The sequence below is a fragment of the Bidens hawaiensis genome, unplaced genomic scaffold, assembly GCF_021521415.1.
Source record: "Bidens hawaiensis isolate Kalapana, Puna unplaced genomic scaffold, B.hawaiensis_p1.1 tig00024272_1, whole genome shotgun sequence".
Classification (NCBI taxonomy): Eukaryota; Viridiplantae; Streptophyta; class Magnoliopsida; order Asterales; family Asteraceae; genus Bidens; species Bidens hawaiensis.
Genome location: NW_027493825.1, coordinates 179,132 through 201,338, shown reverse-complemented (window position 1 = coordinate 201,338; position 22,207 = coordinate 179,132). Strand labels below are relative to the sequence as shown.

The 22,207-nt window shown below is 36.6% G+C and overlaps 1 protein-coding gene and 1 pseudogene across 2 annotated transcripts in view; one reads left to right on the top strand and one right to left on the bottom strand.

Annotated features, from left to right (window-relative positions):
• Positions 1-749: 749 nt before the first annotated feature.
• LOC143568990 (coatomer subunit beta-1-like) lies at positions 750-4,736 on the top strand (annotated as a pseudogene). The gene is made up of 3 exons (XR_013141659.1): positions 750-916; positions 1,596-3,645; positions 4,192-4,736. The product of XR_013141659.1 is annotated as a coatomer subunit beta-1-like (transcript).
• A 2,943-nt stretch (positions 4,737-7,679) lies between these two features.
• Positions 7,680-22,207, bottom strand: part of LOC143568986 (non-canonical heme oxygenase HOZ, chloroplastic-like) — a 30,212-nt gene continuing 15,684 nt past the window's right edge. The window contains exons 2-9 of the mRNA XM_077055003.1: positions 9,810-9,937; positions 9,518-9,694; positions 9,315-9,417; positions 8,718-8,797; positions 8,561-8,638; positions 8,377-8,468; positions 8,072-8,309; positions 7,680-7,989 (exon numbers count right to left, since the gene is read on the bottom strand). Coding sequence (XP_076911118.1) covers positions 7,861-7,989; positions 8,072-8,309; positions 8,377-8,468; positions 8,561-8,638; positions 8,718-8,797; positions 9,315-9,417; positions 9,518-9,694; positions 9,810-9,937 — 1,025 coding nt within the window. The 3' untranslated portion in view covers positions 7,680-7,860. The remainder of the gene's footprint in view (positions 7,990-8,071; positions 8,310-8,376; positions 8,469-8,560; positions 8,639-8,717; positions 8,798-9,314; positions 9,418-9,517; positions 9,695-9,809; positions 9,938-22,207) is intronic.

The window sequence follows — 22,207 nt, the reverse complement described above, 5'->3', positions numbered from 1 at the left end:
TGCAGGTCTAACTGCCACCCTATATAATTTTCCCTTTAGTTTAGTCGGGAAACTCTTGTCGCACAATATACCTGTGGCTGCTTTCCATCTACACCATCCTATCTGAACTCGGTGGGTCACATCACTGTCTAATTCCCCATTGCTCTGTACAAATGATCCTAAATACTTGAACTTCGTTACCTGCGGGACCACCTGCCCTTCAATTGTGATCTGTGCGTCTTCATTGTCGTTTATCCCACCAAAATCACAGTGGAGGTACTCCGTCTTAGATCGGCTAATCTTTAAACCTTTTGTCTCTAAGGTTGTTCGCCACTCCTCAAGCCTCATGTTTTGATCTTGTTTTTTCTCAGCAAGTAACACAATATCGTCTGCGAACATCATGCACCACGGGAGAGTCCCCTGAATCGACTTTGACAACTCATCCAAGACTACTGCAAAAAGAAACGGGCTCAACGCTGACCCCTGGTGAAGGCCTACCTCTACAGGAAAGAAATCAGTATCCCCCACTGGCGCACGAACACTTGTTTCACTCCTGGTATACATATCCATAATTATCTCTTTGTATTTCCTGGGCACTCTTCTACCCTTCAAGCACTTCCAGAGCACCTGTCGTGGCACACTGTCGTAGGCCTTTTCATAAATATTATCTTCTACCCTCCGAGCACAACCAGGGCACCTGTCCAAGCACTCCCAGAGCACCTGTCATAAATATTATGATATCGTTTTTCAATAAGGGGTGTGCACCTGTATGTATAAAGGAGTAATAATATTGAGGCTGCTGCCGACGACAATACGAGATCCGATCTTTCTCTCCTTCTTCTTCTTCTTCTTCTTCTTCATTCCTTGTTATCAGTGGATCGATCTACTACTACTACTACTACTCTCCGATTTTCTCCATCAGATCTCAATCCTTAAGGTATAACCCTCTTCTCAAACCCTAGCTTAATTAATTTCATTCTCACTTTTATATAGCTCATTAGGCTTCCTACACCAAATTATGTTTTCAGATCTGATATTATTCCACTGTCACACTTGATCCGTCCAATTCCATGTGTTTGTTACATTGCAACGCCTTTTTATGAATCTGGAATTTTCATTTTTAGGTTATTATATTATGTATACATCTCTAATGTTAGCTATTGGTTTCTAAATTAAGGATCCATTGCTTTTGACATGCCACACTAGTTATTGTGATATCTTGAATTTATCCAATCAAATGATCCTTTTGAATCATTATTATTTGATGCTTCGGATTTCTCAATAGCTCATTTCCGGCATCTCTACACTAACTTATGTTCTAAGATCGGATGTTGATCCTGTTAACATTTGTATCCTGTGATCTGTCTACTTGGATGTGTTATTGACTATCCCCTATATGTTGTTACCCTGCAATGAATCTGGACCAGTTGGAACAAACATACACACACCTGTAATGTTAGCTATTGATCCATCTTAGTTTTTCTTAATCTTATGCTTTGGACATGTCACACTAATTACGATATTTGAAATATGATCTTGTGTTTCTGTTTGGAATATTTCTAGTTAAATTAAATGATGAGTATTTGGATCTAACTTGTGTGAGTATTTTGTTTCAGAAGGGATGGAGAAAACGTGCTCTCTACTTGTCCACTTTGACGAAGGGACCCCTGCGCTCGCCAATGAGATCATGGAAGCTCTTGAAGGCCATGACGATGCTGCAAAGGTTGATGCCATGAAAAAAGCAGTTATGCTTTTGCTCAATGGTGAAACGCTGCCACAGATTTTTATCACAATTGTCCGCTATGTCCTCCCGTCAGAGTATCACACTGTTCAGAAGCTACTGCTTCTTTATCTAGAAATCATTGAAAAAACGGACTCGAGGGGAAAGATCTTGCCTGAAATGATCTTAATCTGCCAGAATTTGAGAAACAATCTCCAGCGTCCGAATGAATACATTCGTGGTGTTACTTTGAGGTTTCTTTGTCGTTTGAACGAGACAGAGATTATTGAGCCCTTGATCCCATCTATACTGGCTAATCTTGAACACCAACATCCATATATAAGAAGGAATGCAATTCTTGCTGTAATGGCAATTTACAAGCTTCCGCAAGGTGACCAGCTTCTAGTTGATGCTCCAGAGATGATTGAGAAAGTTCTTTCGACAGAAGCAGTCCAATCAGCCAAAAGAAATGCTTTTCTCATGCTTTTCACATGTGCACAGGAACGAGCTGTCAATTACCTTTTGACCCATGTCGACCGAGTGGCTGAATGGGGGAACTGCTGCAAATGGTTGTGTTGGACTTGATTCGTAAAGTTTGTAGAGCAAACAAAGGGGAAAAGGGGAAGTATATAAAGATTATTATATCACTGTTAAATGTTTCTTCTGCTGCTGTTATTTATGAATGTGCTGGTACACTTGTGTCGTTATCATCTGCTCCTACCGCAATTAGAGCTGCAGCCAATACCTATTGCCAGCTACTGCTCTCTCAAAGTGACAACAATGTGAAACTTATTGTTCTTGACCGTTTAAATGAACTCAAAGTTTCTCACAGGGAGATTATTGTTGATATGATAATGGATGTACTTAGGGTTCTTTCAAGCCCTAATCATGATATCAGAAGAAAAACCCTCGATATTGTTCTTGATTTAATCACTCCAAGAAACATCAATGAAGTTGTCCTTACTTTGAAGAAAGAAGTTGTAAAAACTCAAAGCGGAGAATTAGAAAAAGATGGCGAGTATCGCCAAATGCTCATTCAAGCAATACATTCATGTGCTATTAAGTTCCCTGAAGTTGCAAGCACAGTTGTGCATTTGTTAATGGATTTCTTGGGTGATAGTAATGTTGCTTCTGCAATGGATGTAGCTGTTTTTGTGAGGGAGATAATTGAAACAAACCCAAAGCTGAGGATTTCAATTATAACAAGGTTATTAGACACCTTTTATCAAATTCGATCTGCACGTGTTTGTTCTTGTGCTCTTTGGATCATTAGCGAGTACTGTCTTTCATTGTCAGAAGTTGAAAGTGGGATTTCAACCATAAAACAGTGTCTTGGAGACTTACCATTTTACATGGCTTCAGAAGAAGGGGACACTAAAGATTCTTCAAAGAAATCTCAACAAGTTAACTCCATTACTGTGTCATCAAAAAGACCAGCTATTCTTGCTGATGGCACTTATGCAACTCAGAGTGCAGCTTCTGAGACTGCCTTTGCACCTCCTACTGTGGTCAACACAACTTCGGCTTCAGGGAACTTGAGATCTCTACTTCTAACCGGTGATTTCTTCCTTGGGGCCGTTGTAGCCTGCACATTGACAAAGCTTGTGTTGCGATTGACGGAGGTACAGCCATCAAAGAGTGAAGTTAACAAAGCATCCACTCAAGTTTTACTGATTATTGTTTCGATGCTACAACTTGGGCAATCCTCATTTCTTCCACATCCGATTGATAATGACTGTAACGACCGAGTTGTCCTTTGCGTAAGACTGCTATGTAATCCAAGTGAAGAAATCAAGAAAATATGGCTGCAGTCTTGCCGTGAAAGTTTTGTTCAAATGCTTGCTGATAAACAACTGAGGGAAACAGAAGAACTAAAAGCAAAAGCTCAGATCTCATATGCACAACCTGATGATCTCATTGACTTCTACCATTTGAAGAGCAGGAAGGTACGATTATTCGTTGTTTCATTTTTGTTGTTCTGTGGCAGTTGTGTTTTGGATATGATCACTTTTAGCAATTAGTATTCACATTTTGATATTTGTCGTAAAATTTACTTTTTGAATTAAACTTGGAGTAATATTTCCTTCACCAAGACTTTTTTTTTTCACAAGAGTGATCAAATTCCCATGCTTAATTATGAGATATAACCAAATCGACCAAAATCTCATATGCTTTGTCACTATATTTGACCAAATTCTTGTGATTCATTATTATTCTTAGTTCTTATGACATTCTCGCACATAAGTATAACTTATTTCATTCGTATTTGAATTATTTGGGAATGTAAAAGTCTCTTCATTTACATGGTGTTGGCACTCACTCGCCACTAGTTTGGTACTTACAGTTTAACCATGATTATGGAAGCCATTTACTAATTTACTGATTTACTATGCTGTCAATTACTGAAGTCATGATGTTTATTCACTAACACAAGTGTTGTAAATTGTAAGTGCAAATGAATGTGTGAGATTCCTAATTGATGTTTTATGTAGGGCATGAGCCAACTGGAGTTGGAGAATGAAGTTCAAGACGATCTTAAACGGGCGACTGGGGAATTTATCAAGGAAGGAGACGCTGCAAATAAACTGAACCGCATTCTTCAACTGACTGGATTTAGTGATCCAGTGTATGCTGAAGCTTATGTTACGGTTAATCACTATGATATTGTGCTTGATGTAACTGTTATTAACAGAACCAAAGAAACTCTCCAGAATCTGTGTTTGGAGTTGGCGACAATGGGTGACCTTAAACTTGTAGAACGTCCACAAAACTACACTCTTGCCCCTGAGTCCAGCAAGCAGATAAAAGCAAACATCAAAGTGTCGTCAACTGAGACTGGGGTCATTTTTGGAAACATTGTATATGAAACTTCCAATGTCATGGAGCGCACCGTTATTGTCTTGAATGATATTCATATTGACATTATGGATTATATATCTCCAGCTGTCTGTAGTGATGCAGCTTTCAGAACGATGTGGGCGGAGTTTGAGTGGGAGAATAAGGTAATATAATACTTGCAGTTTAACAATTAATGTGTCTGGCTTGGGTTCTCACTAACTGATTAATTAAAGGTCTTGAAGGTTTTTGTTGAACTTGCCCTTCGCTTCCGTCGACAACTTCGGGTCAATCTCGTGCATACCTAAGTTGTCGAATATTTCCTCAATCGTTGTTTCAACCCCATTAACATTCCAATAGGGGTTTAATGCGGCGACACAAGTAAAGACCGGCGGTATGTTATCAAAATATTTTATGAACTTTTCTTTCATCACCGCAACAATATTTTCGAAAAGTTTGTTCTTCTCCGCAAAGCTTTTTAAAAACACAAGACATATAGTACAATTCTTGCAAAACCCAACAACTAGTAGGGTAATAGACTCCCGATAATTTTGTTGTTGACTTTTTGAACACGTCAAGATACTCCAACAAATAACCGACTTGGACCCAAACACTTTCCGGAAACATATCGGCCTCGCGTTCTTCAACAAGATTGTTATGAAAAACTTGTAAAGTTTGGCGTTGGGCAAAAGCACACTTTAACATATGACAAGTTGAGTTCCAACGGGTTGGAACGTCCCAATTCGGCCCCAAATACTTTCTTTCAACCGACTTGCAATAGTTCTTATATTCAAGATGTCTTCTTTTACCACTTTTGAAGACATCTTGTAACATAAGTCTAAAGTATTTTAAATCATCACAAATGTTTTCATTGTCAAGACCTATTTGAACAACCAAGTTGATGATATGTGCAACACATCAGACATGAAAAAAATCCCCGAAACAAGGTGGTGAATATTTAATGATAAATTTTTCAGCCGCCTTAGTATTGTTTGAAGCGTTGTCAAACGAAATCGAAAATATTTTATTTCTCAAGTTGTAAGTCGTTATAACTTTATCAAGTAATTCAAACAATTTTTCGGCGGTATGTGGGAACGGGAAGTTTTCAAAAGTGATGGTGCGTTTCATCAATTGCCATGTCACCGGATCAACCCAATGAGCGGTGACACATATGTATGATTCGGGCAACCGTGTGGTGCCGACCAAACATCGGTAGTTAAACTAACCATGGCTTCTAAAGAATGAAAAGACTCGATTAACTCTTTTTTAGCACACTCCCACAACCTGATACAATGACGTCTTAAGGTAGTACGACTTACATGTGTGTATCTCGGTTGTAGAGTTTCGCGAATCAACGACGTCAACTCCGGGTCATCAAAGTGGTTAAACGGCAAACCTCGTTGAATAACGAACTTTGCCATTCTATCTTGAACTTGAGTCGTGTTGTAACGAAATAGTGGGTAATCTTTACACAAGTCAATTTGATCGGTCGTGCCAATCCCTTTCAACGCCTTGCAATATGGCTTCTCGATGTGCTTTCTCAAAGTAGAGTTGGAATCGTGCTTTAATATTGAACCACATAGTTTGCAACGAGCCTTTTGATAACCTTCGTCATCCACAATCAAATCCCAATTCTTCCATATGTCTTGGTTGCGGTTATGGTTGACTACCGTAACAACCCTTGGGTCCTCCGTAACAGGAACGGGGGCAACAAAAGCACTCTTCTTAGCCTTCTTGTTAGTTTTTTTGATGGGTGCCATAATAATATTTAGTTGGATGGTCGGGTAAAGGAACGGGTTTGCTAAAGGAGTAGTATTTTAGTTTGTTTTTGAGTTTGGTGGTAAAACAAGTGGCGGAAACAAGTTATATATAGGTTTGGGCATCAAAAACCGGTTCCAACGGCTATATTACCGTTGGAACCGGTTCCAACGGATCTATTGTCTCAAAAACCGGTTCCAACGGCTATATTACCGTTGGAACCGGTTCCAACAGCTAATTGGTGTCTAAAAAAACGGTTCCAACGGCTATATTACCGTTGGAACCGGTTCCAACGGCTAGTTTGACTTTTGTTTGACCCTTCAAAAAAAACCGTCGGAACCGGTTTTTCCAGGTACGAACCGAACCGGTTCCAATTAAGAACCGGGTTGGAACTGATACTGACATACAAATAGGAGAACCGGGTACGATTTTCGGGTACAAAAATACCCAAACCGGGTATTGTACCAACCGGGTTGGAACTGGAACCGGTTCCGGTTCGGTTCCACCAGTTAGGTTCCGGAACCGGTTTTTTTGTGCACGTCTAGAGTTAATAGTAATTGATCTAATAAATTCAAATGGGGGGGTATATTTAGTAAAAATGATGTAAGGAGGTTACGTTTAGCAGCACCCTTATGTAAATTGAGAAGTTTGACGTTTTAAACATACAAAGCTATTATTAGAATTGGTTGTTACAAGGACACCTTAAAATTAAATTGTGTAAAGGAAACTGAATTATTAGTTAAGCTTGCTTGTAATGTTTATATTATCAAATATTAGAAAGATTGATTGATTGAAGATCCCCAAGAATGGGTACCATCACTTAATAAAACTTGAGTAGAGACGTCCAAATTTTATATCTTCTATAGTGAGACGTATGTTCTATAGAAGCATCATTCATGTATCTTGCATTGGAACGTTGCATCACATTCGACAAACAAAAGTTATAACACCTTTATTCTTCAATCAACCAAATACAAATTCAAATCTATTTCATGTGACAGAAAGAGATATGCTAGTAGCAGGCAACAGCCAAACCAAAACTAGTTAACTAATAACTAGTCAAGGTTAATATGGATGATATTTTTCATGCAATTGTGAAACACGAAATACTTGGCACCAAATCTTTAGGGTTTTAGTGTTATATACTCCTTATGAATACACTATACAAATTTAAATCGCTCCATCAAGAGTGTTTCAATTACTCGATAATATATAGATAGTAAACAATTCCTCGACATTGTTTTAAAAAGTGATCGAGGCTAACAGGGTCTAAGAAGCGCACCTAGGAGGTAAGAGCTTGACTCTAAACAGCATTATGAGATATTTGATTCCTTAATATCATAATACAATTTAACATAAGAAGCTTGTTTTTGTGATGCATGACAATTAAGTTAGTTTATGACTTGAATAACCACAATATATCTGAAACTGGATATAAAAGTTTCTAATTTGACAATTAGAAAATCAGTCAATGACGATCTTCTCCATTAGTCATTACTATTCCTTGACTTTATTTACTCTCTTACAAACACTGTAAGTAAGTAAGTAAAACAAACCAACCTTAAGAGTCAAAACTTGTGTTCCAGTTTCAATCCACCACCTCTACCTCTGTGAATCACGTTCCACAGTGCTGTCTTCGCTTCCTCAAGAGTCTCAACTCCATGCCCTTCTTCGAATGCTAGCCTCTGTATGTTAAACTGCCAAACACATACTTACCTGTTAACATCTTATACCTAACAGAAAGGAAAAAGCAGGCAAGTCTTTTTGTTGTTTGTTTACCTGTGCACCTTGACGGACACGTACATCTGTCCCCTTGCTGTCTATTGATATGAGTGCAGCATCATCCACCTCTGTTTCCAACGACAGCAACTCCTTTAGGGGCTTTGAGAATAGTGCATTCAGCTCCTTGAGGTTATGCTCCCCTCCATCAACAGCTATCTTGTCAGGCCGAAGATCCTCGTATTCCTTTACATTGACCCAAGCAACCGTCCCGAATCCTCCAATGAAATATATGTCACTGCCAATTCAAACAAACACATTTATATGCTGCTCCTGAATCTCAAAGGGAAAAAGTAAGTTACAACCTTATATTCTGCATTCTGAAGTAGTAAAAGTTCCCCCATTGCTGTGAAGGCCCTTGCTGATGTTTTGCAATATACTGCTTATGAGCCCATTCCTATACATTTTTTTGTTTTTGGTTAAAATTTAAATCAATACTGCAGCGGAATATATAATTAATAATACAAAGGGATGATGAATTAAGCATACCTGCTGATCTTCAGGAAGAGGATAAATATCTCCAAAAAAAGTAACCCTTGCATTTGATAAGCCACTCCATCCAGGTATCTATCAACAAAACAAACAGTCAATCATATATGCAGGCGCAGCTCACTTAAAGATCAATTCAATTGTGCTACTAACTAACCTGTACCACCAGTGTACACCTTGGATCAGCTAACAAGTTCCTTGTGTGTATGGCCAATGGAGAAAAAGAAAATATCGGATCTGCACACAAGTAGTGTTCAATTAGACATATATAATAGAGGTGGGCATGGGTCGGTTTAGACTCAAAACCATAACCATAACTGATCGATTATGACGCTTTCAGTTAACCGGTTTGAAGTTTATAGCGGGTCGGTTAAGAATTAATTTGGCCTAGATAAAAATAGCTCAAAACAATATAAATTCGCAGTATTGGGTCTGTAGGTCTGGGATTGAAATTTTTGACCATAGAAGAAATTGTCATTACACATTTGTATATATATTAGTTTATTACATAGCATCAATAGAAATACATATAACCTATGATATTAAAAAAATACATATAATCAATTCTGTTTGATTTTATTTTGGCGGGTATGAAACCTAGTTAACCATAAGCAACCCACTATTGTCGGCTTTCAGAAATCATTAAACCGACCCAGTTCGGTTCTTCATCGGTTTATTTGTTAATTCGTTTTTACGCACATCACTAATATATAACACCATTCGGTCAAAACAAGAGAAAAGTGAATGAACTTACGGCCCATTGCATCCGGAGCAAAGTCTACAAGGGAACCAAACGGGTACCCCTCACGGCGGTGGTGCATCCGAGACATGACGGTGCACAAGTGAGCAAACCTGGCCTTCAATTAAAAAAAAATCACACAAACTTTGTAATAAATTAAAGGTGTAAGTAATGAAACTGAATTGAATAAGGTATAGGTATAGGTAGATAGATGATACCTGTTCCATGAGATTGCGAACTGCCAAGGCGGGTCTAGGTAAGTCATGAACGGAGGTTGCGCTCTGGACACCACCGGAAATGGGAGTCCTGAAGAGGCCAGCCCTAGTCCCACTTCCACCGCTAGTAGTCATATCTGGTGCTGGTGGTGTGGTATTTAGGACCTCCTCCTTCTTCTTCTTTAACAAACAATAAAATACTTAATATTATTATTGGAATGGATGTTGAAAGTAAAATCTATTGATTGCTTATAAGTTTATGAATCTAAATTATTTAAGAATGAAATGATGATACCAGAGGTGCAGGTGGAGGTAGGATGTTGTTGTTGGTTCCAACATCAACATCAACATCAACATCAACAAGTGGGTGTTCATCTTCTTGACGAGAAACAGCAGCAGCAGCAGTAACACCTCCTCCAAATCCTGAAAGAGTAGTTCTTGGAAAGCAGCAGAATTTGAGTTTGAGAGAAGAGGAGGAACGGGTGTCTTGAAAGGAGGTTGGAAGAAACACAGCAGACCTTGAAATAGTTTCCATCAAAGAAACACACCACTTGTAACCTAAATCAAATCACTATTTTAAGCCACTTATGAAACCATTATTTACTTACATAACTATGTGTAACCTCCCCAATGATATGAGTTGACTATCAACAGGAGTGGTATAATCATTCTTGACTGTGCTACTAGCCTACTACGTGAGGCCTACTAATGTCACACATAATGGACCTCATTCAGTCATCTCATATGGACCTGAACCCAGTATTCCATATCTCATAGACTACTATCACTTTGCTTACATATGTCAGTCCCAAGCAACAACACTACCAAAAAAAAAATCCTACTATAAGAGCATTCACATCCCATCCCCTATAATTATGTGCGAAGAGTTTGTAAATTATGGAGTGGGGTTGTGAGTGATTGTGAGTGTAAATTATAGGGCGGAGAGAGAAATGTAGTGATTTTTTGTAAATTTGGGGAAACATTTGGGGAACATTGTTTGCCCCTATTTATTTTTTAATATTTGTTGAATTGGTTGTGAGTAGAGGAGAGATAAAACTATAATGATAAAGATATAAAAAATATTATTTAATTGAACAGAAGAGAGAAATTTAATGTTTTTTAGTGTAATTATAGAAATGAGGATGAGAAATGGGATGGGAATGCTCTAACACCTTAACCAAACCATCCATTACCGCAACCTGTTCTCATGGCAATTAATTATGTTGACAAATTGTTGAATCCTAAAGTAAAATAAAAATCAATTAAAAAAGCATCAAAATATGTTTGAACTTTAACAATCACTTATGGTTTTGCTAATCAATTTTTTCTACTTTATGCACAACTATTTGCAAACTATAAATTAGAGTAAAATGAATTGGATGGTCAAAGTTATGGTTCCTTTATGTGGTATTTACGAGAATGTAATAATATCAATATATTGTCAAAAGTCATCACATTCTTTATATTACTCCTATTGGTATCTTTATGTGGTATCTATGAGAATTTGTCCTTAACAAATCGATACTTCTAGTGAAGTGGTAAATCATTTAAAGGCTGAAAAGGTCAACACATACATATATAGATCATATAAAAAAAAGTATGGCGTCTTTTGTTACCTGAAACAATATATCCTGAGAGCTATTGATATTTCATGAATGACTGATGTGGCAAAGTGCAAATATAGTGCAACTGCATGAACCAAAAAAATAGGATAAATTACCACAAAATTTCCAGCAAAAACGCTATACTAATTATTAAAATCGACAAACAAACACCAATAAATTTTATTTTTGGTTCGGTTTCGTATCCGTTTGGTTTAGTATTTTCAGTTTTTTGTTTCGGTTTGATTTTAGTTTACTTGTTTTTGGTATCATTTCAGTTTTGATTTTTTGTTTCAATTCGGTTTAAGTTTTTATTCATATTAGGGAGGAAAAAAAAAAGAAAACCAACTATGAATCTTACATAACCAACAAAAACAGTGAAAGTTTAAAAATTATAAAGGAGAGAGAACTAAAAAAAATGTACCTTTTTAAACAACCATACATGTGCAAGCATGCGTTTATTCATCCATTGATTAAACGCCTTATAATCCCACTTGATCAAAAGCCCGACTGATATATCTTGCAACATCTTAATTATATTCTCCACCATTGGCGGTTTGGAGGCTAACTTCTTGACAAACGGATTAGACGCACGTAACGAGGTTAAGTCAAAACCATATTCATTAGTTCATATAATGTTATAATATATGTAAACCTAGGGGTGTCCAAAAAGCCTGAACTCGATTAAACCGACCCAACCCGACCCGAACCTGAATAAGTTATTTAGGGTCGGGTCAAATAGTATAAATCGGATTATTCGGGTTAACCTGTGTAACCCGAATAGTTATTAGGGTCGGGTTTCGGGTCCGTTTTAGAAAAAAAGTGGGGTTTCGGGTTGACCCGAATAACCCCATTACCTATACGCTATACTTGTAGTAGTGAAATTCGTAATGTTAAACCTACTACTTTCCAACTCCCAACTATTTATTATTTGCAAAACAGTTCAGCAATATAACCAATTAATTCAACTATTGTTAAAATGATAATAATTAGAATTACTATCTTTGATACGTCTTAACGTTATTGTTTAACAAACATTTCCAAACACTTCCTATCAGTTCATAAGCATAACTTTTCATGATGGCATGAAGCCAGTAAAACCTTTGAAAGAAAGCAGGCCACTTTAGTAATAAATTATAAAAAGTATATGTGACTACCAGATTACATATATACGATTTTTATACTGATCATATGAATCATTATGTATGTGGGGGCCCTTAACTTGGTTACAAGATAGTTTCATGGTGGATGCCATATCTTAGGTAGGTAATTATATCTATTTAAATTAACCTCAAAATATAAAGTAACCCGACTAACGCGATCAGCCCGACTAACCCGAACCCTATTAACCCGAACCTTAATAGGGTTGTTTGTGAGTTATGGAATTGAATGGGTTTAATTTTTGGCGTAACAAATGAGTAATCAGTGTATATGGAAATTATAAACTATAAAGAAGATATGTCCATATAAAAAGAATTTGTTGTTAACTTTTCAGTACCTTGTTGCAGTTCATTTCACTCCCTGCAGTAGCTGGATTCTATTTAGTGCATTCTATAAATACAATAAAAATGAGGGAAAAGATAAGAATTATTAACTTGATAATAAAATTTAATTAATTATTCATGCACCCACATCAATAAATTCTATAAATGCAAAGTGAAAAAAAACTTACATACACGACAATCCACAACCGTAAGTCACATTACATCTATAAATTCCCAAAATTTAATGTTAGTTGGATTACAAATTAGATTTGTATCTTATTTGTTCACTTCCTTATAGAAAGTATGCATAAACTGAGGCAGATTTGTTGATGTTGCATTGTACATTACAATCCCTAATGTCTCAATTGATCAAGTTGAATCCCTTTTCCATCAAATGAAGGAGCTAACACATAATCTAAGATCAACAACACAAGATAATAAAATCACCTAACCTAACGAATAAGTAAAATCAAATTCAGAAGCAATACCCATCCATATGTGTTAACATCTTCTTTCAAAAAGAGCCACTCCGGAATCTCTAGCACCGTCTGTGACATTTGTCAATTTTTATTTGTATTCGTATTTGCATTTGTTTTTGTTAAACCGACCCGTTGTGTGGTTTCAATAAATTCGTGTTTGTCGTTTATCATTTAATATTAATTACGATGATTTATAGTTATTATTCGTTCATTATCTATTCGTTTAGTTCAAATAACGAATCTCCGAGCTATAAAAGCCTATAAAATAATCAAGTTTCAAAATATTCCGGTATAAAATGTAAAAAATCTAATTATATAACAAGTTTTTTTTTATCTAATTATATATATTTATAAAGTTAAGGGGTTAAGAAGTAAATAAATGTAACATCCTAAAATATTCTAGTAGTAAATAAAGAAAGTCGCGTTTAGTTATCGTGAGTTAGTGGTTAATTAATATTAAACAAGAAAGGATCATGAACTTGGATTAAAGGGGTAATGAGTTTTAGGTCCATGGGCTTTAAGAGATATAAATACCCCCTAAACCAACCTAAAACCCTAATCCTCATTCCATCTTTCCATATTGCCTACACACTCAAAAACACACACATACACCTACACATATACACGGCCGAGAGAGAGAGAGAGAGTGTGAGATCCAAGGCCGAGCGTATGGGATTCTTGATAGATTCTTCAATACACAAGATAAATACAAGATCTAACGTTCATAACTAAGCCAAAAAACCCGAAAAGAAGGTAGGTTTTGATCTTAAAGTCTACGTTTTTATTTACGTTTAACCTTGAAACTTAGAACGAGAATAGATCGTGTGTAAATGAAACGTAAAGTTGTAAACTTGATGCTACAACGAACTTGAAGGACCTGTAAATAGGTGCGGCTCGTTTAAAATAAACCTTAGACCTAGTATTAAACGTTTTAAGCCTAATGGTCCAAACTTTATGCTTTTCCGGGCCGATTTTGTTCGAAAAAGATCTTGGGAATGCTCTCGGGTTTGGTCAGTATCATATCCAAGGATTTCACGACGAAACGGATATGATTAAGGAGTTTAGAGCGAACCGTAGCTGCTGCTGGTAACTTCGCCTGCAGCTAAGTTCGCTGCAGGTAAGTTCGCTGCAGGTAAGTTCGCCGGACACCAAGTTCGCCGGACTCTAAGTTCGCCGGACACCAAGTTCGCCGGACTCCAAGTTCGCCGGACACTAAGTTCGCCGGACACCAAGTTCGCTGAATGTTAAGTTCGCTTAACTTAGGTTCGCTTAAGTTAAGTTCGCCTAACACGTATGTTCGCTTACATTTAAGGTAACGAATCAGATAGCGAATCAGACTTAATTCGTTATGAGGAATGAGTTAACGAATTAGAAAATAAATTAAAACCCTAATGAAAAATGTGTTAAGACAGTTAGTGTAAATAAAATTTTTCCAAGCTGACCTGGCAGCTTAACCCCAGTCAGGGGCTCTGCCCCTTGGACCCCGCTAGGGGCTGCCGCCACTAGAACCTCGCTGCCAGGGGCGTTGCTCCCGGACCCCCGTTAGTTGTGGGTAATAATTGAACTAGAAAGACGATATGGGTAGTGATAGTTAAATTGATACTTGTAATTGTTATACAGTTAGTCGTGCACAATTCAAGAAAAGGATTACTATAAACGGTGACGTCACCGCTTTCAGGTGAGTTTCTAGCCCCACTTCCTTGTTATGTTTTCGGGGCTGTGTGCATACTCGATGTGAAGTTAATACACTTACCTTAAGTGGTAAGTGTATGACCGGTATGAATTATTTATGATAATTGCTTGACAGTGCATGAACGATCTTCGGATATTGCATGGACCGTCAGGTGGTAGTTAATGATATGATTGATATATATGATGTATGAATGTTGTATGTACAAATATATATGATGTATATATGAGGTATGAATGATTAAGTATGATGTAAGTATGATATGTTGCTGGTACGTGAACGCTCTTCTGAGATTACACGTATTGTCAAGGAAAGTACGTAAAGGACAGGTATGTTATAGTAGTACGAAACACAGGGTGACCGGACCCTAATAATATCCGAGGATGGAGGGTGACCGGACCCTAATAATATCCGAGGATGAAGGCTACCGGACCCTAATAATATCCGAGGTATGTAGGGCGAAATGCTCTTTATAATGTAAGGTTAGTTACGTGTGTATTGTTTATGTTAAAGAAAGAAAGTACGAAAGAATGAAAGCATGTTTATGGATGAACGAAGTACAGGTTATGTATGTAATGTGTACCTTCGGGCACGTATATGTGTTGAAAAGTAAATTATGTGATTAACTAGAACTCACTCAGCGTTGCTGACTTTTAGTATGCACGCAGGTGAGTAGGATTAGGCAGCTGGCTTGAAGGGAGACACATGGCGGATGAATAAAGAAGCTGGCATCTGAAGATTTACTTGTTAATGTTGAACTAAAAGACATGTTTTAAGCTATGTTTTAAAGACAAGTTATGAATGTTTGTAACGACTGTTGATGTTTTATTTTATTCCGCGAAAGTTTTAATTAACTATGATATTTAGAACTGTGTTTATGAGTAAATCCAACGTCCAAAGTAGGGCACCGGTAACGGGGCCTTACAATAAAGCTTAAGAATTAGTTTTATATATGTTTATAAAGTCTAGGGGCCAAAAGAGTAAATGTGATTAAAATAATAAAAATAATATAAATAGTCCCAGCCCCCTCCCCCGTTCCCCCTCCTCTTCGCGGTTTTCCGGCCGCCAGTTCCGGTCGCCGAATTCCGGCGCCGGCAGCCCTAAAAAATGTGTAGTTACATCTCGTTTGATCCAGTATTTCACACCAAACGCCGTCTCCACTAATTCAAAACGTTATTATGTGATTAATTTCATCATTTATAACCTAATTAACATCCTTTAATCACCCTAAACTTCCGGATAATAATAATATTTCATTAACTTTATTAATAACCCAACGGATCAATTACAAATATAAATAGTATCCTAATCTCTTTCTAAACATGCTACAACTATAATCTTACGCTAACAAACTCTCTAATATCACCAAATCGTTCTTATAAACTCGGTTCCGGCCAACTCGTCGTTCACACCCACTTTCCGACACCATCTAAGGTAATTGTTACATGGTTATGATTCGTTTTAACCCGGCAAACAAAACCCCTAAACTAAATCAATCAAACCTAAAACGAATCTGGAGAATTGAAACTCTAGGGTTAGGGTAAAGAAGATGAAGTTTGGGTTTTTGTTTTTTTTGTTGATAATTAATTGTTTTCATCTTTTAACAAAAGAGATGGTTTGGTCCAGTGGTTTTGTCTGCTTGGTATGGTTGTGGAGATCCGGGTTCGAATCCGGGTCACAGCAGATCCAGTTTATATTTTTTAAAAACTATTTTATTTGTTATATTAACTCAAATACATATTTATAAATCATACAAAAATAAATATAATTATTTTTAAAGTTAAACAAAAGATGTTTTAACTTCCGTTAGCAATTTCGTTCATAAATCAACTTTTACAAACCCGGCAACACTCGTTAAAAGTCGTAGAATAATTATATAAATAATATATATAATAAATCCTAAACCGACAAACGTTTATACTAATAAAACAATACCGGCAACGCTATATTTCCGTAAATATTATTATAATCAATATTCACCTTATAAGTAATATTATAACTTATTAAAATCCGTTAGACTTAATTATTAAAAATAATTTAAAATGGATAAAAGTATACATAAATAATAATGCATGTACTTTAAAACCAACCCTTTATTTTCCATAAAATTAGTTAGTAATTCTTGTGTTTTTATTATTTTTCTAGCTCGTGAGATTCGATCGTTTGGTTTCATATAACGCGCTTTCGTTTCATTTTCAAGTTTGTCATCACAATTCAAATGTGAGTTTCTCACACCCCCTTTTACCCTTTTTAACTATTTTGGGGGTAGCATATATATCCTATCAAAAATGCAATTTATTTCATTTAATTATTTACAAACTACAATTCGCATCATGGACTTGTTTTTACTTGTTACTTGTTCAATTATTGCGTGCATAGATTTCTTCGATAAGTATGATCATACGCCCCCCTTTGCACTCTGGACCATTGTTTCTAGTGGAAAAGGGACTCCGATCTGAGTACGTTGGTGCACAATCCCAACTGGAAAAGACCTTCATTTATTCTTTACACTAAGGACCTTTGATTCTAGTGTAAAGAACCTTATGTGTTTTTTCACAAGTTTTCATGGAATTGTATGGTTTTTATGTAGTATTTAAATTGTGTGAACTCATCAACTATTAATTTAGTTGACATTATTTTATATATATGCTACAGGTACTTTCATTAGAGAATGAAATGGACGAAGTCACTAGAAGATAGGTTATTTCAATAATAAATAAATAAGACATGGGTTTTATTGATTTCCTTTGTATTTGTTTTATTGATCAATTTGTGTACCTGGGATTTGAATGAATTAATGATATTATTGCCTCTTAATAGTGTCACATGTGTTTTGGGAAATCTGTACGTCACACTCGGGCGTTTTCCGCTTTAGCCGGGGTGTTACAGATTGGTATCAGATCCGTGACTATAAGGTAGGACATTAGACGTATTGTTCTAGTTAGTTATAGTTTATTTGCTTAATTGTTTAGGTTGCATGATAAGAAAATTATGTGGGCCTTATGTGATTGTTCAATGCACTTGCTTAATATTTTATTGTCAGTTCATTTACGCCTCATGTACACAAAACACACACAAATCCAAGGCTTATGCCTAAAAGCAAAGATTTTTCAAACATTTTCAATAATCGATTTTTTTTATTGTGGTGTTCCGATATTTCTTCTTCTTAAAGATGGTTCGTTATGGCGGGTATGTAGTAACTGGAAGGGGGACGTGTTTGTTTTCCAAAACTCTTGACACCAAGGTTATTGAAACCTAAGGATAAGCAATGCGTATAAATCCCAATCAGACGCGGGACCCGGTTGCTTACCTGGAGAGTTAGGAAAGGGCGTGAATCCTATTAGGCCAAAGCATACCACTTTCAACGCCATATGAATCACAACTTTAAGTTTTCACCGCTATCATGTTTTCTTTGTGAAAAGAATATGGTTGCACTCCTCTATGATTTACAATGTATTTTAACTGGAAGTCTATACACGAATACCCGGCTTCCGATTCGATTTGATTTCGAATTTCTTTGATGTTTGGAAAATAAGAGTCCACGGTGGTTCATGAAAACTCTAAAATTCCACACAAGATTTATTACCATTGTTATGATTTTCATTTATGTATTTATTTTAAAACAAACTTTAACAAGGAATTTCTTTTATACCACACCCTACTCCGAGTCTCACGAATTTCGTTACTATTGCTCGCAGAATGTCTATCCATTTCAACAAGCGCCGTTCTTCCAAAACCTCTAGCCGCAAGTTAACTGCTCAAATCACCAAACAACTAGACGCAGTCATTCCTTATATGATAACCCAAATTCACCAGAACCTTTCTGCTAGTATCGCCTCTGCTTCTAGCGAGCCTAAACCATCTCACTGTTTGTATAAGACTTTCACCAGCACCAAACCCCCGGAGTTTGATGGGACTGAAGGTGCCACTGCCTGACGTGAGGTCGAAGACTCACTAAAAAATAAACCAAATACAACTAAATAGATAGAGGTAAGTGGGTATCGAACACATGGAGTTTGTGGAAAATGCGTTATTAAGTAGCACAGTAATTATTCTATATTAAACTAAGTGCAAAAGTAAATTCAAAGATTTTTGTTGGTTGATTTGATTAACGAAAAGAATTGAAAGCAATTTAACGAGTTTTAAAACAATAAGAGAAAATATGCCTTCCCTCGGTTTCAGGTTTCTATGAATGCCAAAGTTAATGTTTAAATTGAGATGAACAATAAATAAAGTTCATGCTTATGTAAACGATTGCGATAATTGAGGATCAAGTACTTGGATTATACAACGCAAGGTAATCACTCAAAAACCAATTAGTTTATCCAACCCCGAATCCCTCCCGATTAATCTCGATTGCTTAAAGAACCAAGAACTGACGGTTTAGAACATGAATTAAATAAACTAACAATCTATCAATCAATTAATAAACACCATAACAATGAAATCAATAAGATCAAACTATTATCTCAGAAATTGCATAAGCATTCAATCAAACATTCATAAATAAACCTTACAATCCGAGGGAAAACACAAAGAGAATTAGCCAAGCATGATCCGGTTCATCATCCCTTCGATTATAGTAATCATATGAATTAAAAACACCAAATCAACAATTGGAATCACCAAACTATTGTTCTTGGACCCAAAAATCGCCCCTAGGTCGTTCCAAAGTGTTAGATAGATGAAAAGACACCCAAAAACGGAATAAAAACAAGTATTTTCGGCATTTACAGCTCTGCACCGTGGCCCACGGTTCCCACCGTGGCCCACGGTGGTCTCCATAGTCTCCAGAACGCCACGGTACGATGTAAACTGTCGTTTTTGATCAGTTGGACCATGGCCCACGGTCCAGACCGTGGCCCACGGTGGAGCTCTTTCTCATTTTCTTGTTTTCTTCATATCTTTCTTGTTTCAACTCCGTTTTCTTCACCGTTTTCGCCCACGTTCTCGTGATTTCATCCTCTATCTCCTCGTACATGCAAATAACCACAAAACAGTAGTTATCTTGTTCCCATGAAATTAACACTTAATATATAGATTTTTATATCATTTAAGCACACTTACGGGTCATCCTCCGATGCACCCGTCACATCCCCACACTTAACTGTTGCTTGCCCCCAAGAAACATCTCAACACAAACTATCTATTACATTCAACTTGTAACCACCAATCTTACCACAAAACCGGTTCAGTTAAGGTCCTAAGTCATACCCTATTCCCTTATTTTTATCGGGTGCACTAGTTCACTTGACTTTCCATTTAAACCATGGATTTCTAACCAAACCTAACATACTTTCGGTTTTTAACTATACATATCACACATTTACACATTAACTTTTCCTTGGTGATCATCCATATATTTCATATTTAATCAATTCTCCTCGCATACGCTTGTACATTCATCAAATCTCCACCTATGTAAATGCATTTGACATGAATACAAATCAAGATGGTCTTAAAACGGGTTGTAATGGGGCCAAGTGTAAGGGTATGGAAGAGAATATTGAAAGTAGCTCAAGCGACCCAATCCAACTTATTACAAACAAACTAAGTAAATAAATAAAAATAAACAACTATAAACATCACTAACTTCTCTTTTTCTTTTCTTTTTTTTTCTTTTCACTCAATACATAATACTTTGAACATTGCATACATAAACATTGCAATTCTAATACAACTTTTTTTTGAGTCAATGAACTAATATAATACTTGAACATTACATACAAGCATGATGAACATAATGCTCCACATATCTAACTGATAAATACTAAAACAATTACATATAAACCTATTAATTCGGATCGTTTCGCAGTATAACACCGGGGTTGATCAAATAAAACAATAGGCCCAATAAGGTTTTCTAAAGGAACCAAACCCCCGCCCCTCACATAACCATCCTCATATGTATAATGTATGAGGCCCCAACCCCTAGTACCCACACTCTCGCTCATCCAGACGATGCTTAACCTAAGTGCCTCTATCACTTTTGCACTCATGCCAAGCTAAGATCTCGAAATGCACTAATTGTACAAGTTCTATCGGAGAATATCAACCGTCTCACCAACCAATACTTCCTTAATTCTCAAGTGTAAACGAACATGTTATGCAAGTTATTACACCGAAAGCATGCAAACCTTGGTTAGAAAACTACATAATCTCATTTTTTAAAACAACTAGGCACATGTTATTTAAGGAATTGTGACCATGAAAAGGGACCAAAACTTCATCCCGCTATCTTAACACTTTCCGGTTTCATTTAAACACACAAAAAAAAACATTTAAGTTTTTCTGAATTTTTAATTTTTTATTTATTTATTTACGAAGTTTTTCAAAACAAACGAAAATTTCCTCATCCCCACACTTGGGATACATTGTCCCCAATATATGGTTTTGAGAAAATAAAAACAAAGACACTACTAAGTAAAACTCTACTTCCTTCCATGAAAAACCCAGGTTGTTCCCAACACAGTGTCGAGGAGAAATCCATAAGAATTTCCCCACACTTAGTTTTTGCTAAGACGATATGCTTAAAATACTATTAATTACAAACAAACTAGAAATTATAATGCAAAATGAAAATAAAAATATACAAAATGTACAATTACCACCTTTTTGAAACTTCACGACATTCAAGGTGGGTGACTGGCCCACTCCTGTGCAGCCTTCTCGTTATCAGCACGTTCTTTTTCAAGCAACTGTTGCCAGTCTTCCGACAAACCAGGGTCGGGCCCGAACATCCTCAATCTCCACCTTGGATCATTTAGGTTAGGTGGATGAGGTCTCACTTTCGTCTTCCTTTGTCGGTCACCTTTTTCTGCCACCTTCTCAGTCTGTTGATGCGCAACTTCTTTCTTCTCAACTAACCTGTCAATCACAAAACACTCCACTTTCCTGTGATCCTTGCTCAAGGATACACACTTGTTAACAAAATCCACCTTTAGGCTTTCCTTGTCAACAAAAGAGTTAGTATTATTTTCAAATAATAATAATCGTTTATCACGATTCCCACACTTTATTCCCAGTGTCCCCTTGGCACAATCAATCACTGCAGGTGAAGTGGCAAGGAAGTGTATACCCAATATGTGACAATCGTCAATTTCAGGTTAACTCCGTTAACTCAACTCCGTCAATTCAAACTTAAGATCATTGAATCTATAACGCACACCTCATTACATTTAAACTAGGGTTTAAATGACGCTTAACACTTACTACATGTGTAGTCTTTCGGGAATTGCACCGAAACGCAAACGAGTTGACGCAAACAATTGGTGAATAAACGAAAAACGTCAAAACAATAATTATGTGATAATTATGTGTTAGACTTATGTGTTATGTGATAACATTGTTATAAACGTTAACTCAATGTGCTAGAATTAGTTAATTAAGCTAGTAAAGCAACATTTGGAAGTTGAGGGACTAAATTGTAACATGTTATT